This window comes from Pseudorca crassidens, chromosome 14 (genome assembly GCF_039906515.1).
Source record: "Pseudorca crassidens isolate mPseCra1 chromosome 14, mPseCra1.hap1, whole genome shotgun sequence".
In the NCBI taxonomy this organism is placed as follows: domain Eukaryota; kingdom Metazoa; phylum Chordata; class Mammalia; order Artiodactyla; family Delphinidae; genus Pseudorca; species Pseudorca crassidens.
In genome coordinates this window covers 10,649,368-10,666,260 of record NC_090309.1, presented here as the reverse complement: position 1 = coordinate 10,666,260, position 16,893 = coordinate 10,649,368, and the positions used below count along the sequence as shown (strand labels likewise).

The 16,893-nt window shown below is 41.8% G+C and overlaps 1 protein-coding gene across 3 annotated transcripts in view; it reads left to right on the top strand.

Moving 5' to 3' along the window:
- Window positions 1-16,893, top strand: part of BUB1 (BUB1 mitotic checkpoint serine/threonine kinase) — a 41,647-nt gene continuing 24,754 nt past the window's right edge. For 2 of the 3 annotated variants that reach the window (XM_067704352.1, XM_067704353.1), the window contains exons 1-11: window positions 1-138; window positions 3,232-3,291; window positions 3,376-3,514; window positions 4,338-4,534; window positions 6,971-7,014; window positions 7,722-7,822; window positions 9,308-9,360; window positions 9,453-9,637; window positions 11,065-11,216; window positions 13,926-14,182; window positions 15,929-15,987. In XM_067704352.1, the coding sequence (XP_067560453.1) occupies window positions 113-138; window positions 3,232-3,291; window positions 3,376-3,514; window positions 4,338-4,534; window positions 6,971-7,014; window positions 7,722-7,822; window positions 9,308-9,360; window positions 9,453-9,637; window positions 11,065-11,216; window positions 13,926-14,182; window positions 15,929-15,987 (1,273 nt within the window). In that variant the 5' untranslated portion in view covers window positions 1-112. Of the gene's footprint in view, window positions 139-2,718; window positions 2,775-3,231; window positions 3,292-3,375; window positions 3,515-4,337; window positions 4,535-6,970; window positions 7,015-7,721; window positions 7,823-9,307; window positions 9,361-9,452; window positions 9,638-11,064; window positions 11,217-13,925; window positions 14,183-15,928; window positions 15,988-16,893 lie in introns of all 3 variants that reach the window. The other variant, XM_067704354.1, reaches the window with a different exon arrangement.

The following is a 16,893-nucleotide window of genomic DNA, read 5'->3' as shown; positions in this document are numbered from 1 at the left end:
GCGCCTTGCAAACGCTCGGCGTGGCGACTGCGGCTGCGCGGGAGATTCGAATCGGCGGCGGCTCCTCGCTGGCGGCGCAGGTGGGGCTGCTGCTGGCTCGCGTCCTCTAGCCATGGATAACCCGGAAAATGTTTTTCAGTGAGTGTGGGTCTGTGGGAGGGGAGGGGTGGGGGCGAGATCCCCAGCTGCCGGCAGCCAGGGGGCTTGGGTACCTGGGTTCGGGCCTAGTGGTCTGCAGGTCCCCGGCCCGCCCCACCCCAGACCTGCCTCCCTTTGCCCTTCCCAACCCCTTTCCTTGGCTCCGGAGTTTGTCCCCTCCCACCGTCCCGCCACCCACCCCTACCCCATCCCAGCTGGGCTGTGAGCCACTAGGGAGCCGGGGAAAGGACCGAGCACCGTGTAGCCGGGACTCTCTGCCGAGACCCGGGCCCTGAGGCCGAGCTGCGGCCGGAGTGGCAGTTTGGGGGGATTTGGACGGTTCCTGAGGCCCTCAGCGCTCCTTGATTCTTTGTAAGGGATCCGCTCTGGGCAGATTGCCGCTGTGGAAGTAAAACGTCTAACCCAACAAAAAACTAAAACTTACCTTTAGGTTTCATGAGAAACTTTCAAAACCACTCATTTTAAAATTCTGCGAAAGAGAGAGAACTTAAAATTGCTTTAACCCCTAATCCCACAGTTTTTAAAAGTCTTTGAATAACGTGCACTTTAAGGGGAAAAATGTTCCCTTATGTTTATCATCATTTATGTCAACCTGCTAACAATTTTTAAAATTCCTACGCCTTTGCTTTTTATTTGTATGACTTAGGTGATTTATCCAGACTGTTTCAAAAGCATTTAAAACACTTAAACCATATGCGACAGGAAGTAAAACTGGTTAGTTTTATCAGCACCAAGGTAATCTTAACTCTCTGGGGATCCGAAGACTCAGGTGGTTAAGTGCTGTCAAAACAAAAATTTGTTTGCCTTAAGACTTTTTCTTTAGCCCAGCCTGCAAAGGATTTCGATATTAGAGGCTCGTTTTCCCCCATTTCAAAAAAGAAATCAGGTATTTCCGACCTTATTTTGACTTTTTAGCTTTTAAAAATAAGTACTACATTTACATGGTTAAAAAAAGATTTAGAAAACTGTTCACTGCGCTCTATACTTGACTGCTCTCCCACTCCCTCATATGTAACCATGTTTCTAGTTTATTTTTATATTTATTTTGCAAATATAAATATTTATATTATAATAACATATGAACATGTCTATATATGTACACGTGTGTACAATTCCTGCCTTTATTGCATGTAAAATGTAACAGAGTGTACACACTGCTTTTTTTGCTTAACACTATCCTTGGAGATTTCACTCTATCAATCCATAGATTCTTTTCTCCTTCTTTTTTACAACTACATGATATTTCATGCACCACAATTGATCTAAAAAGTCCCCCGTTGATGGAGACTTGGGTTGTGGACAATATTTTACTATTACAAATAGTGCCGCAGTGAAAAATCTTGTACACGTGACATTTTGCATATATCTGTCCTCTAGATTCCCAGAAGTGGGTTTGCTAGATCAAAAGTAAATCCATGTGGAATTTTGGTAGATCTTATTACCAATTGCGGTGGCAGGGACTGTGTACACTCCCACCTGCAAGCAAATTGTAAGAGTGCCTGTTTCCTTTGCTTCCCCTCTACGCTTGTCACATTGTTGCAATCTGGTGGATAAGAAGTTGTATCTCAATGAGGTGAATTTCTCTTATGAGAGAGGTTGAGTATTTTTCTGTGGAATACCTTTTGTTCATTTCTTAAATTGGGTTGGGTTTGGTTTTTTCCCCCCAACTTCTAGAAGCTCTGTTTGGTTATCCCAGTTTATCATTTCTCTTTTGACCCTGCTTCGTGTTTTGTTTTATTTGACATATAGAAGCTTTTAATTTATATATAGTTGACTTCATCTAGCTTTTCTTTTGTGGCTTATGGATTTTGAGTCATAAGAAACATTGATTTCATCTGTATCTTGAGGTACAAGAGCTAGAAGAAAGTATTACTTTCAACCCTTTTTTCCCTACCCCCGAAAAAAGTCATGTAACAAATGTCATGTAGCGTCTCTGATAGAAACCTAGGAGTGTTCCTTAGCTTGACTGTCTCTTACCCAGTGTGCAATCCCATCAGCAAGTCTCATTGTTTCTTTCTCCAAAACACCCAAATTCCACAATGTTCCCACCATGGTCCACCCTGTCACTGGGGCTCTGCAGTAGCTTCCTAACTGGTTTCCGGCTTCTATTCTCATCCCCCACCCGCTTCTTCACTTGGAGAGACAGATGCACATTTTAAAATGCAAATTAGATCTTGTCATCCCCACCCTTCTCCTAGCTCCGCGTACTTACATAGCTGCTTGGATCCCTGGCACCGACCAAATGTCACCCCCTCAGAGAGGCAGGTTTTCTTTCCCTGACCACTCTACCTAAAAACAGTAAGTCCCGTCACATTCTTACCCCTTCTCCCATCTTTTGAGGGCTTTTTTCCTCTGTGCTTAATGTCCCTGACAATACTTTACAGTTTTGGTTTGTTTGTTTGTTTACCGCACTAGCACCTGGGGGCCCCTGGAGAACTTTGCTGTGCTTGGTTGTTTTTTTTAAGCTGTGGTTGGGTACACGGAGGTCGGGCCAAGCAGAGTTCTCAGGGAGCCATAGCCACTGACTTCTGAGCATTGCCGTTGTGTGTTCTTCCTCAGGGACGTTGTGTTCCACTGAGGCCCAGAAAGCAAACTGGATCTGGAAGCCCTGATCGGTGGGACCCTGGGCTGTGCGCACCCTTCCCAAGCCCTCTTCAAGTCTTCCAGCCAAGCTCCTGAGCAGCAAGGGGAGGGGTCTGAGGCAGTGCCATGCCTGGGTCCCATCATTAGGAGGAAGGGCAGCAAACTTCTGGGTGCTGCCCCTCGTGGTGGTGGTGGTGACATCGGGAATCAGTGAGAGGAGAAGGAGACTCCTGGGGATAGACCTGGGGACCTTCTTTTAGCTGCTTCTTTATAGAGCTACCTCAGGGACCTTGCGTCTTACTTTCTTCTGAAGAAACACTGACTGCTTCTGAGTGTTCTGACTTCTGAGGGAATGCTGTTTTCATTTTTATTATAGCATTTGAATTGATATTTAAGATTTCTATTTTAAGGTGTATAGTGATAAATATAAAATATATCTTTTAGGAAGTATTCCTAATAATCCCATGTACATATTTTTCTCTGCTCTAGAATGTTTGAAGCCCATATGCAGAGCTACAAGGGCGATGACCCACTTGGTGAATGGGAAAGGTTAGCATTTCGTTCATTTATTTTTTCTGTAAACAAACTATATGTGCTGCCCTGAAAAATTAATGTTATCCGTATTTTTTCTAGTTACATACGATGGGTAGAAGAGAATTTTCCTGAGAATAAAGAATACATGACAACTTTATTAGAGCATCTAATGAAGGAATTTTTAGATAAGAAGAGATACCACAATGACCCAAGGTTCATCAATTATTGTTTAAAATTTGTAAGTATACTTTCAGATGTATAATCACATCTCTAGTCATGTTGTCCTTTTGTTTTTTACCCCAGATTTGAAGATCATTTTAGACTGTCTTTTATTCTGATACCTTATGTTTCATAAATTTTTTTTAAGTTGTATGGCCAGAGACACGTATTTTACAACCTTTTGGCTTCTGTACTGTGGAATCAGTGATTTAATTTTAAAATCCTTCTTCTCTGTGTATCAAGTCTGAAATGTGACAACACGAGGTAGAAACCATTAGATTAAAAGAAGGTTCGTTGGATGAGAAGCATGCTTGGGGAAGGGGAGATAAGCAGGTACTCCCAGTGGGTTCCTGGGAGTAAATTAAATTCATTGTGAATAATTAAGAAAATATTAACTCTCAGAAATGAAATTTAGTACTAAAAGGAGAAGGCCGCCTCAGGTTAGGCTGGGTCTCTTCAATCTTGAAATAAAGGCTTGGGGGCGTGATTTCTAGTAATAAAATCATGAATGGAATAGATAAAGTAAACAGGGATTTGTTCACTAAGTTTCCAAATATGAGGATTAGAGGAAGCCTGTGGAGCTTGAGCAAGTATAACTTTATATACTACGTTACAGAACCTGCTGTCTTGGGAAATAATGTGGGTTGTCTGGGGACATTGAATGTCAAGGAAAGGAACGAGCTTAACTTTGAGGCTTGCCATCAGAGGACCACACAGGCCTTCCCCTGCACAGTACATCCTGAAGCCTCCAGGAAGACGAACGCTGAGGGCTGGCTGGCCTCGGCCACACTGAGACTGGCAGTGCCTTCGTTCTCATGTCTGTCTGCTTTGGATTTCTGCAGGCTGAGTACAACAGTGACCTTGCTCAGTTTTTTGAGTTTCTGTACAACCATGGGATTGGGACCCTGTCAGCTCCTCTGTACATAGCCTGGGCTGGGCATCTGGAAGGCCAGGGGGAGCGGCAGCACGCCAGTGCCGTTTTTCGGAGAGGAATTCAGAACGAGGCCGAACCTAGAGAGCTGCTGCAGCAACAGTACAGGTAGTTTGAAAATAAAACTCCACGCAGTGTCTCCTACCTTGAAATGCAATGTTTGCTCTTAAAAGATTTTTATTGTTATCTGTTTGTACAGGGAAATCCTTCTCATTGGGGAAAACGTGGATGTATAGAATAGTAGAAAAGCTGCCCAGAAATATTACTGTTAACATTTTTGTGCACTTCCTTCCAATATCTTTTCCGATGCCTATGTGTGTGCCTTAGTGTCTGTGTATTTTTACAGTAGACCGTACTGTATGTCTGATTGTATGTACTGAGCTTTATACTGCTCTTAAGAAATTATGCACTTTTATACTACTTATAAAGTGGTTGTGAAGTCTGTCGCAGAGCTATGTCATAATTTAATTGTTCTCCAATGGAACATTAAAGTTGTTTCCAACATTTTGGTTTTTATAAATAACAACATAATGAATATTTTAATGAATAACTTTGTTTTTCACAATTTTTGACTTTTTCAGTGATTAAATACACCTCATTTAGGGTGTTATTTATATATACCCTAATACAGAAAACTAAAGAAGCAGAAGAAACCCATCAATTTTAATTCGCATTTTTTTCTGCACTTGTAATAGGATTGCAGGCGTTTTTTATGTACATATGCAGCCCTGTGTCAAGGTCTTTTTTCTTCATCATAAAAGTATTTCCTAATGTATTTCCTATTATTATGTAGTTCCTTCTGATAGATTCTCAGAATTGAAACTGTGGAGTCAAAGGGTGTATGAAGAGTGTTCAGGCTTGTGGTACATGTAACCAAATTCCCTTCTCAAAAGGTGGTATAGGTTTCTGCTCTCTGTCTAGCAGCATAGAGATAGGTTGTCTCTCTGCACCCCTTGCTGGCTCTTAATACACTCATTGTTTTCAACTTTGCTCCAGTGCGCATGCTCTTTTTAAACTTTATTATGAGAATTTTCAAGTATGCGTTAAAAAAAGAAAAGTTAATATAATGAACCTGCATTTACTTATCACTTGCTTTTAATTATTATTAATATTTGATCACGCTGTGCTGAAGGATTTTTTTTTAATTAATTTATTTATTTATATACTTTTGGCTGCGTTGGGTCTTTGTTGCTGCATGCCGGCTTTCTATTTGTTGTGTGCAGGCTTCTCATTGCGGTGGCTTCTCTTGTTGCGGAACACAGGCTCTAGGCACACAGGCTCTAGAGTGCAGGCTCAGTAGTTGTGGCGCATGGGCTTAGTTGCTCCGTGGCATGTGGAATCTTCCCAGACCAGGGCTCGAACCTGCATCACCTGCTAACCACTGCGCCACCAGGGAAGTCCCTGTGCTGAAGGATTTAAAGCAGATCCAAAACAGCAAAATATTTTACCCTAAACACTTCCATAAACATCTGAAAAAGGTGATTTCTTACAGAACCTTACATCATTTTCATACCTAACAAAATGAATAGTAATTCCTTAATATCATCTAATTTTCAGCTATTCTTCATTATGTAAAATGTTTTTGTTTTTTGCCTTTTTTTTAAACCATTGGTTTGTTTGAATTGAGTCAAACAACATGGGCATTTGTCTGCATTTGGTTGTACATCTCTCAGTCTCTTCATACTATGCACCCCTCCTCATATCACCCAAAAATGTCGAGCTTGGAGGTTGCATATTACTTGATAGGTTGATTAACATGCAAAGATGCATGAAATGACATGTTTAAGAAGTCCTCACAGCATGAACAGTAATATATCTGCTTTTTAAAATAGTTTTGTACTTTAACATCTTTCTTCAAACCATTATACTTTTCATATGTTCCAGATGTAGAGAATGCCTAAAATAGAGAGTTCAAACACCCCATGTTGTAACATGTACATACTTGATACCCTCAGAAGGAGGGTATGTTTGTTATATGAATTTAAGAAATACTAATATAAACGAGGCAAAAAGAGGAATTTTTCTAATATTAAGTGTATTGGGTATGAAGACAATCCCAGAATTTTTTTTTTTTAATTTTGAAGCAACTCTAAAATTCAGCTTTACATTCTCTCTTAACCTCAGTCTTTACTAGCTTATAGTAAGCTGTCTATCATGTTTAGTTTTCACTATTTTTGTTTTAATTAATTAATTATTTATTTTTGGCTGCTTTGGGTCTTCATTGCTGTGCGCAGGCTTTCTCTAGTTGCGGCGAGCAGGGTCTACTCTTCGTTGCGGTGGCTTCTCTTGTTGTGGAACACAGGCTCTAGGCGCACGAGCTTCAGTAGTTGTGGCACGTGGGCTCAGTAGTTGTGGCGCACGGGCTTAGTTGCTCCGTGGCATGTGGGATCTTCTCAGACCAGGGTTCGAACCCATGACCCCTGCATTGGTAGGCAGATTCTTAACCACTGTACCACCAGGGAAGTCCCTAGTTTTCACTTTAATATAATATATATTGAACTGTAAATTATAATCTATACTGATGCCTTTATTGCTGTCTTTTAGGTTGTTTCAGACACGCCTCACTGAAACCCATTTGCCAACTCAAGGTAAATAATGCTTTCTAAAATGTCCAAGACGTTGGTAATTTAGTCTGATTGTCACTACCTTTTTTTTTGTTTTCCTTAAAAAACAAATCCATCCACTATTTCTTGATTGTATTATCTTAGATAACAGGGGTGGTGCTATGATAATAATAATGCCTGATAAATAGCAGAGCAGGGGCTCTGTCATAGCACTTTAAAAGAAACCCCCCTCCAACACACACACACACACACACACACACACACACACACACACACACAAGCTTGGTGATTTCATTGTATTTTTAGGATTTTTTAAAAATAAAAATAAAAATTGCCCCACATAGAGGACAATACCTACTCTGAAGTGAATCTTTTCTGAATTGAATCAAATGTGTTTAATGCAACTTTTAAAGAAATGTAGTTTTTTTTTTTTTTTTTTTAGAAATAATAGATTACATTCTAGCATTAAGCATTGACTCTCCTATTGTTTAAAATAACTAGAGTTTACATGTCTTTCAGGGACTTTCTTGGGCATTTTGAATTGATTAGAAAGCTATCTCTACCATATTTCTCTTATTTATAAAGTATTTTAGTTACATTTTCTGAGACAGTGTAAATGAGTTTATTTTTTAATGCTACTTATTGAAAGATCAAGGGATTGTATTTGTAATAATTTTATTTAATATGGTTTTACCCTTATTTCTTTTTATTTCATCTTTTTCCCCTCATAGCAAGAACCTCAGAACCTCTGAATAATGCTCAGATTTTAAACCAACTGGTAACATTAAAATCCAATCCAGGAAATAACTCAGCCTGCATTTCTAAGAATCAGGTAATAATAATGATTGTAGTTCGTGTGGGAACTGGGAAGGGTACGGAACGGTCATCCACTGCCTTCCTTGGGCATCTCATTTCTTTGACCTTGTCTCCCAAGACTCTAACCTCCATGTCAGCCACCTGTGCCTGTGGCACCTTTCCGGGCCTGTCATCATCCACCACGGCTCACCTCAAATATTAAATTTAAAATAACTCACTGATCATAACTTCCTGCATTGTCTGACCTAGGGAACCCTGCTCCACGACCTCCTGTCTTCGCCTCCTCCCAGCAGCCTCTCCTCCTTTGTTCTGCGGGGCTCCTTTGCACAGGCCCAGGATTCCCTACCGTGGGTCACACCCACGTGGAGGCACCTGAGCCCACCTAAAACACTCCTGGCTTCGAACTATAACCTCAGCCAGGGCTTTACTACTCCCCGGCAATTATGCTTCCAATTTCCCAGTTCACTTTTTATGTTTTACATATCACTTATGTTTCCCATTCTACTCTCTAATGCCAAATTATAATGATTTTACACTTCTTTTTACTCTCCTCAAACTTGGGACCTGACTACCTCCAACCCCTTCCTCAGGAACTGGCAAAAATACTATTTCAGTGAAACAACAGAAGCCATCAGATGATGTCTGTCCATTTCTGCCACCAACCAATAAATAACTTCACCTTTCCCTGCCATTGCAGTGGGGCAAGGTGGCTCTTCTGCCCTGATGGCTTATTAGCATGTGAAAACGCTCTTTTCTTGCTTCCCAGCATCTTTCCTCTTCATGGTACTGTTGCTCTTTCAAAGTTTGCTAAGGACCTCCTTTACGCTAAATCCCATGGAAATGCCTCTGTTCGTAGTACACATGTGCAGGTTTTATTAATGTAGCACATTCCTGATGTAGAATATGAATTTCCAACTTCGACAGATACTCAGATGATCCCAACTTACATCCTACTCATGTTTGCCAGTCTCATTTCTTCCTGTTGTCCCGACTGTAAGTTTCTAGGCAGCAGAGTTGGGTCTTGTTTACAGTCACTTCCCAGGACCTAGCTCAGGACATGACACGTATGAGATGTTCAGTAAATACTTTTCTAGTGAATGAATGCTAGCATTAGAGACTCCTCAACATAGAATAGTACCAGAAGAAAATTTTAATGATTTTTTTTTTTAATGTAGCTATTTGGAATGTTAAACTCATTACACGTAGGTGATGTGGCTCAGCTCCTGGACTATGTATCAAAGGGAAGTAAGTGCCCTTCTTGACTACCAAGCAGATATTTTAAAATCGCTTTCTTATCGGACTCTAGTTGCAAAAGTTATCATAAAAGTAATAATGCAAACCTAGGCTTCAGATGTTAATTGTAACTTGAAAGAACATATACAAATCTACTCGATGATTCAGAGACCCCCCTCAAGTGTTTTCATATTGTTTTGTGAAGTAATTTGGATGATAGATTCTTTCCATATAAGTGAGTGCTTGTGTTTCTTTTCTGTCTTTCTAGGGTTCAGAACTTTCTGGAGTAACATCTTCAGCTTGTGATAAAGAGTCGAATATGCAAGTACAATCAGTGCATTCATCTATTACTTAGTTTCCTTCAAGAGCTGCTTCAGTACACTGTTGTAAATAATGTATTTTCCCCATTTTAGGGAACAAAGGGTGATCATGATTTCTAAATCAGGATATTCTGCACACCCACCTGTGGCAGCCAAAGCTGATGTGCAGCAGGTTGTCATGTATTGCAAGGAGAAGCTTATTCGTGGAGAGTCAGAGTTTTCCTTTGAAGAGCTGAGAGCCCAGAAATACAATCAACGGAGAAAGCATGAACAATGGGGTACTTGCAGTCTTACAGTCTGAGCTATCTTAGGTCACTTAATATAATTCTCATCTCTGAGTAATTACATTTTAGCAGATAATTGACTATACTGAAAGAATCTGCACGAAAAATGTCTCTAGCTCATTCTGTCAGGAGCCTAAAAATCTTTAATACTAGTGTAGCAACCACATTTGTCCAAAGGCTAAATTGGTGTCTTTTGACAGCAAAACTCGGGGTTGAAACAGCAATAAAGGAGATAGATATCCACACCAGTGTTGCCTTAGCTTTCAGTGAAGTAGATTTTTTTTTTTTTTGCGGTATGCGGGCCTCTCACCGTTGTGGCCTCTCCCGTTGCGGAGCACAGGCTCCGGACGCGCAGGCTCAGCGGCCATGGCTCACGGGCCCAGCCACTCCGTGGCATGTGGGATCCTCCCGGACCAGGGCACGAACCCGCGTCCCCTGCATCGGCAGGCGGGCTTCAACCACTGCGCCACCAGGGAAGCCCCGAAGTAGATATTTTTAACTTTTCAAAAAATATCTGTACAGATTTGAACTTCTTTATCTAGCTATTCTAAACCTCTGGGTCTGTTATTTGGACTGTGAAAGGATTAGGTTAGGAACTGGAGTTGAGATTTTTCAAGATCTGCAACTACTGTAAATAAGACATTCAGGAGTCCTCTGATGAAAGTGCCATGTTATTCATGGCTGTGCTGTACAGTGGGTCAAGCTTTGTTCCCCCTTTGTTAACACAGTGTTGGCACCTGGCTTTGCTGTGACAATGTGGACCTCAGGAAAATGAACCTCTGTCCTACTCAGGGCTTTTGCACCATCTAAGTATCTGTGCTGTGCCCACTCTGTAGGCCACTTTTTGTTCATTCATTATTTCTCTTTTGGTTGACAACTGAGAGGACAGTCAGTTGACGCTCGTGGAGGACTCTTTTGTGCCTTGCACAGATGCTAAAGTCTGAGCTGGACGGTTAGATTTGTACGTGATGTGGTTATGTTAACCAGTTACTGGAAATGGGACCAAGAGCAGTGTACTTGAGACACTGACCATTCGGTGCACTTTACTCATTCCTTCTTAGAAAGCACCTAGAGGTTTAAATCTTTTAAAAACGGTTCCATTTTCAAATGGTTTGCATAGTCATGATTGTTCTACAAGCGGTGCTTAGTATCGTACCGTGCTATTACCAAATATTTTTGTTGCTCATCTTGTAAATTTTTATAACTTACATGCCCTGAACTTAAAAATAACTGTGCTACGGGAAGGTAAAAACTATAACTGAAAAGTAATACATATTTCAGTTCTCATAATCTAATACACATGGAAAAGACTAGTAAAAACTTTGCCGTCTTAAAAATAACCTTTTACTGATTTTGCATGGATTCCTCTGATGACCTGAATTTAAATTTCACATGCAAACCATATTTTCTTTTTCCTAAAGTTAATGAAGACAGGCATTATATGAAAAGGAAAGAAGCAAACGCTTTTGAAGAACAACTATTAAAACAGAAAATGGATGAGCTTCATAAGAAGTTGCACCAAGTGGTGGAGACATCACATGAGAACCTGCCCTCTTCCCAGGGGAGGTCTGAGGTGTGTGTGCTCCTTGCCGATGCTTCCCGTGCCCAGTACAGGGATTTCTGTTTCTATTTGTTCTCTGTGTGCTCTATTTTTAGAGTTAATTCTGATGTTAATTTAGTTACTAGCTTTCTGAATTATTTTCCCCCCAACAATGGGGGGAAAAGGCAATCCAACACACTTCCAGTGACGAAGAGGTCACACTTAAAGAGCCAAGAATCAAAATAACACTGGGCTTCTCAGCACCAACCCAGAAAGATCTTCAAAATGTAGAATGAGAAAGGAAGTTACAGGACAGAACGTGTAGTGTGTTTGTGTGTGTGTGTGTGTGTGTGTGCGCGCGCGCGTGTGCGCGTGTGCGTGTGTGTAGGCACATACTTATATACTTAATTATTAGCATATATAATCCTTTTTCTGATTGGGGGGGTGTACAATGACTATTATTTAATGAAAATTCAAATATAATGATTTCTTTAGTTTGTGTTGAGAAGCCAGCGCGCACCTGCAAGAATGGGTCTCAGGACGTTTTTTCTACAGACTTACTGTGGCCACATTCCTGTTTTCAGCTCCACCTTCACGTCCATCCTGAGATGTGTTCAAATTTCTGAACTTCTCTGGAGATCAGCCTCCTCCAGCTGCTGTTTTAGGTGTTAGGATTCCTTTACTGTCATTTTGGTGAGGTTTCGGGAGGACGTGGGTGATAAAGCACGTGTTTAAGCCACTGTCTTTAACCAGAAGCCTGTTTATGCACTTATTTCTGTATATGAGTGGTATAAGGATATATTTGCCAAATGGATCTCCATTTGTCCCTAAGTCATTTATTTACCAGCTCAGCCTTTCCCTATTGCTTTAAAATATCTTATCACATACTAAATTTTTAAGGTATAAGATCCATTTCTAAAATAGCTGTCTCTTTGTTTTAGTCAATAGGTTTCTTCTTGATCATTCCATATTGTGTGTTTACTATAGCATTGTTGTATGTTTTGATATCTGGTGGAGAAAGTCTGATTATTATTTTTTTAATGTATTTCTTCAGAAATGAATATTATGTTTATTTTTAATCTTTACTAATTTGGTAGGTGAGAAAATGTTATAGGTCATTTTTAATTATCTTTTTTGATGACTAGTGAGAGTAAACTTTTTATATTTTGTCCATTTGTCTGTGAAATAACTATTCTTGCCCTAGATATTTGGTGCTTTTCTTTTTTTTTTTTTTTTTTTGCGGTACGCGGGCCTCTCACTGTTGTGGCCTCTCCCGTTGTGGAGCGCAGGCTCAGCAGCCATGGCTTACGGGCCCAGCCGCTCCGCAGCATGTGGGATCTTCCCGGACTAGGGCACGAACCCGCATCCCCTGCATCGGCAGGTGGACTCTCAACCACTGCGCCACCAGGGAAGCCCTTGGTGCTTTTCTTAACAATTTGTGAGAATACTTTTCTATGGTGAGAAATTAACTCTTGTTTTTAAGATTTATTTATTATTTATTTTATTTATTTTGGGCTGCGTTGGGTCTTAGTCGCGGCACGCGGGATCTTTCCTTGTGGCGCATGGGCTTCTCCCTAGTTGTGGTGTGCTGGTTTTTCTCCTCTCTAGTTGCGGCTCGCAAGCTCCAGGGCGCCTGGGCTCTAGTTTGTGGCACGCGGGCTCTAGTTGAGGTGTGGAAGCTCAGTAGCTGTGGCGCGGGCTTAGTTGCCCCGCAGCATGTGGGATCTTAGTTCCCTGACCAGGGATCGAACCCACATCCCCTGCTTGCAAGGTAGATTCTTTACTACTGGACCCCCAGGGAAATCCTGCTCTTTGTCTTTTAACTTGGTAACATAGGAGTGTACATGTACAGTCTAAGTACATGTGAGTAGAAAAGCAAAGACTTCATGTTAAGGGCCCGTGTCCTTCCCACTGTGCGCCATGCTTTTGTGGCAGTCAGTGCAGTTTATATTCGTGTTTCCTACTCATTAAAGGGAAGATGGTTACTAAGGGTATTTTAATAGCAGGAACACCATTATGAGCATTTGGTAACATTGACTGTTAGTCTTTTCCCAAAATTAAGTAAGGAGAAATGTGCCAGTTCTTAAATACTAATGAATGCTCAGGGCTGGTATTTTATTTTATTTTATTTTTAAAATTTTTTTAAATTTTTTTAAAATTTTATTTATTTATTTTTGGCTGCACTGGGTCTTTGGTGCTGCGCCCGTGCTTTCTCTAGTTGCGGCAAGCGGGGGCTACTCTTCGCTGCAGTGCGAGGGCTTCGTGGGCTTCTCACTGCAGTGACTTCTCTTGTTGCAGAGCATAGGCTCTAGTTGTGCAGGCTTCAGTAGTTGTGGCACGCGAGCTCTAGGTGCGCAGGCTTCAGTAGTTGTGGCACGTGGGCTTAGTTGCTCCACGGCATGTGGGATCCTCCCGGACCACAGCTCAAACCCGCATCCCCTGCACTGGCATGTGGATTCTTAACCACTGTGCCACCAAGGAAGCCCCGGGGCTGGTATTTTAGTGGTTAGAAGTATGAGCTGCCAGTTGAGTGTGTGGTTAAGAAGCTACGGAAGCATCCACCGCATAGAGTGACCTTTGTTGCTGACTGTTCATTTCAGAATACCTGGAGGGGTAAGGAGCTGGCTCAGGAGGAAAGGAATCTACTGAAGAAGACAGGTGCCATTCTTTGAAAAGCTGTAATACCTAATTAGCAGTCTGGACCTCATGGCTTTGTTTTTGTTTGTTTGCTTACCATGAAAGGTCAGCCCAGCACGTATGGGGCCACACACAGGCTCCCCGCAGGAACTGAGAGCTCCGAGTCTTCCAGCTGTCCATCAGCAGACCTCAAAGAATGCAGGAGAGACACCCGAAGAGGCATCTGTTGTTCCACTTATGGCAAATGCTGTCACCGCTGCTTTGGTGTCCCCAGCCGTCACCCAGAGTGTAGCTCCCCAGGTTCCTTTGGCAGCCCAGCCAGTGACAGATGCCATGTTTACGGTGGCCAGCAAAGATGCCAGGTAAGCCAAAGGTAGCCCTAGAGATGATAGTGATATGAATGGTGTCTGACGGCTTCTTTACGTGACCTGCAATATCAAGAGCAATGTGTAAATGACGGATGAGTCTTGTTTTTCAAAATAATTTTTAGATGGGCATGTAGTGGAAGAAACAAGTTACCAAAACATTAGCCCCAATTCTTCAGCCTCACTTATTGTTTCTTTTAGAGTATTTGTTTTACTTCATACTTCCCTCTTGAATTATAAGTTTTCGATACACTGAAACTTAACAATCTTTTTGTAACTGAAGAATATACAGCTGTTAAACTGAAATTGCCTTTGCTTACTGGCTTTGACTGAACATATGTAGGGGTTCATTACAATCCAGATAGTTCCTTGACGTATATTCTTCTCATATTCCTTCTGTCTTTCCACCGGGAGCAGTTTGGGATTAATATCTGCTACACAATATGCCAAAATATGTCTATACAGTGCTGTGGAGGTTTTTTCTCCAATTTTGAGGGATTTTCCTAGATTACAGAAATTACAATTATTGTCGCATCGCTTGTTTATATTTTCCTCTTCAGTCACTTTGGTGCTCTCTCTTTTTTCAACATAAAAATTTTATTGATCTATTGGAACAGATAAAAGCTACAATGTAACTCACACCCTCCCCTTGGGCTAAACCCCTTGGCACAGATTATGGTTCTTAAGTACTGGTTCTCCTCAATGTCCAAGGTTAACTTTTACCAATGATTTCTCCTGGAAATAAGATTTAAAGTGATCATGCTTTTTCAGCCACATTAGGACAATAATTCAGACCTGTGTCCTGTATCAAATCATGTATGTAAAAAGAGGACTGTTGTGTGGGGCTGTGACTTCATTAGTTCTTAGTAGTTAATTTACATAACAATAAGATGGTCACAACAGCAGCAATGACAGGCCCCCGGAGACACAGTTCAGTGTGTCCAGCTGAACCTTATAAAATTATGAAACTCTTTGACCTAATGAACATTCAGATCATTCAGAAGCCTTTCAGACTGACCCTGACCTTAGCCTAGGCAAGGGACTGAAAGTACCCCCCTCACTCTCTCAGTGGCCTAGACGGCTGACCACGACAGAGAAAGGGCACCTTTCTCTGGTATCTCTATAAAACTCACATTTTTATGACAGTTTAATGGGGATTTGTAAGATTAAAAGTGCTTTGCACTTTTTACTTTATACCCTCACAGGGTCCATTAAGGGAAGCAATGTTAAATAGACAGATGAGGTCCACTATCACGACTGCACTTAAAATAAACTGTGATGTAAGTGTCTCACGTACCATTTTTTCCCCTCTTGATAACTGCTGAAGTCTAGAGGACAATGCACTGTGGCTACCTGCCCATCACGAGAGAGGTGGCCCCTGTGGCGAAGGCGCCAGCGCTTCCCCACATCACAGCGCAGGAGAGTGGTGCCGGACGGCAGGCCCGGAGCTGGGGGTTAGCCCTTTAGCCTGTGTAGTAAATGGGATCGTTCGAACCTCGTGTATGAATGATTATCGGGTGTTAAAGTACAGAATCACTATGTCAAGCAAACGTGAATACCTGGCCTTTATCTGTAAGAATTATTGTCCTCGAAAGGAAATGAAAGAAAACATAAAACATCTTATTCACTTACACTGTAGACCTAGGCAGTCCCATCTGTGTTTTAACAACAGGCTCGTCATTGCTGACATTTTTTACTGTTCTTTCTTGAGAGTTATTGTGTCTCAAGAGTTTTCTCTTCCAGGTGTATGAATAAAAATACTCATGAATTCAAGCCACAAAGTGGAGCAGAGATAAAAGAAGGTAATGTTTAACTATTGATATAATACATTGCTGTCTAAGCTGTTTGCCCAGACTCGTTCAGGTCGCTCAAGGGTCTGTTTGGTGGCTGCAGTTCATGAAGGCTTCAGGCCTTAATGAACCTGGGTGTCAGCTTTCCCGTTCTTAGAAGGCAGGGGTTAGTTAAACCCCAGACCATTTCAAATAAAGGTAGAAATTCACTTGACAGTCACATCTTAGTTGGAATCCTTTGGAAACTTGATTTGTGAAAACTTTCCTATTAAATTTCTCAGCAGATTTTAATCTAAAACCAGAGTCATCTTTAACATGTTGTGAAGACGGAAAGGTGATTAAAAGTTTAATTAGGAGTGTCATACTTCCGTTTGGTACTACTTTGTTAGAGGTATTTGCATGAAAGTAAGTTTTATAAATAAAATAAGACACGTGGATTGGGTCTTCATTCCCCCCACTCCTTCACGTACTGTGCCATCCTTTCCAATGACAGTTTAGTGGGAGCAGAGCTACTTGAAAAAAGCAGTGACACCTACATTTAACCAGGACCTGACTGAGCACTAGTAGAAGCCAGGCACTGTTCTAGGTAGTGAGAGATGCAGTCGCGAACAGAAAGGACAGAAATCCCCACCCGCGAAGAGGGGGGAAGTGTGGCTGGGGGGGTTGGGCAGGGCTTGAAATCTCAGGGGCAACTGGGAAAGACCCTCACAAAGAAGGTGATATCTGGGTAGAGGGGGGAAGCGTCCCACGCAGCCCTTGGAAACCTGGTTCAGGTGGAGGGAGCAGCAAGGGCAGAGCCCTCAGGTAGGAATATCCCTGAACTGTTTGGAGCACAGCAGAGCGGCCAGTGGCCACAGGGAGCAGGGGAGGAGGAGGAAGGTGAGGTGGGAGCCGAGAGGCTCAGGCTGTGCAGGGCCG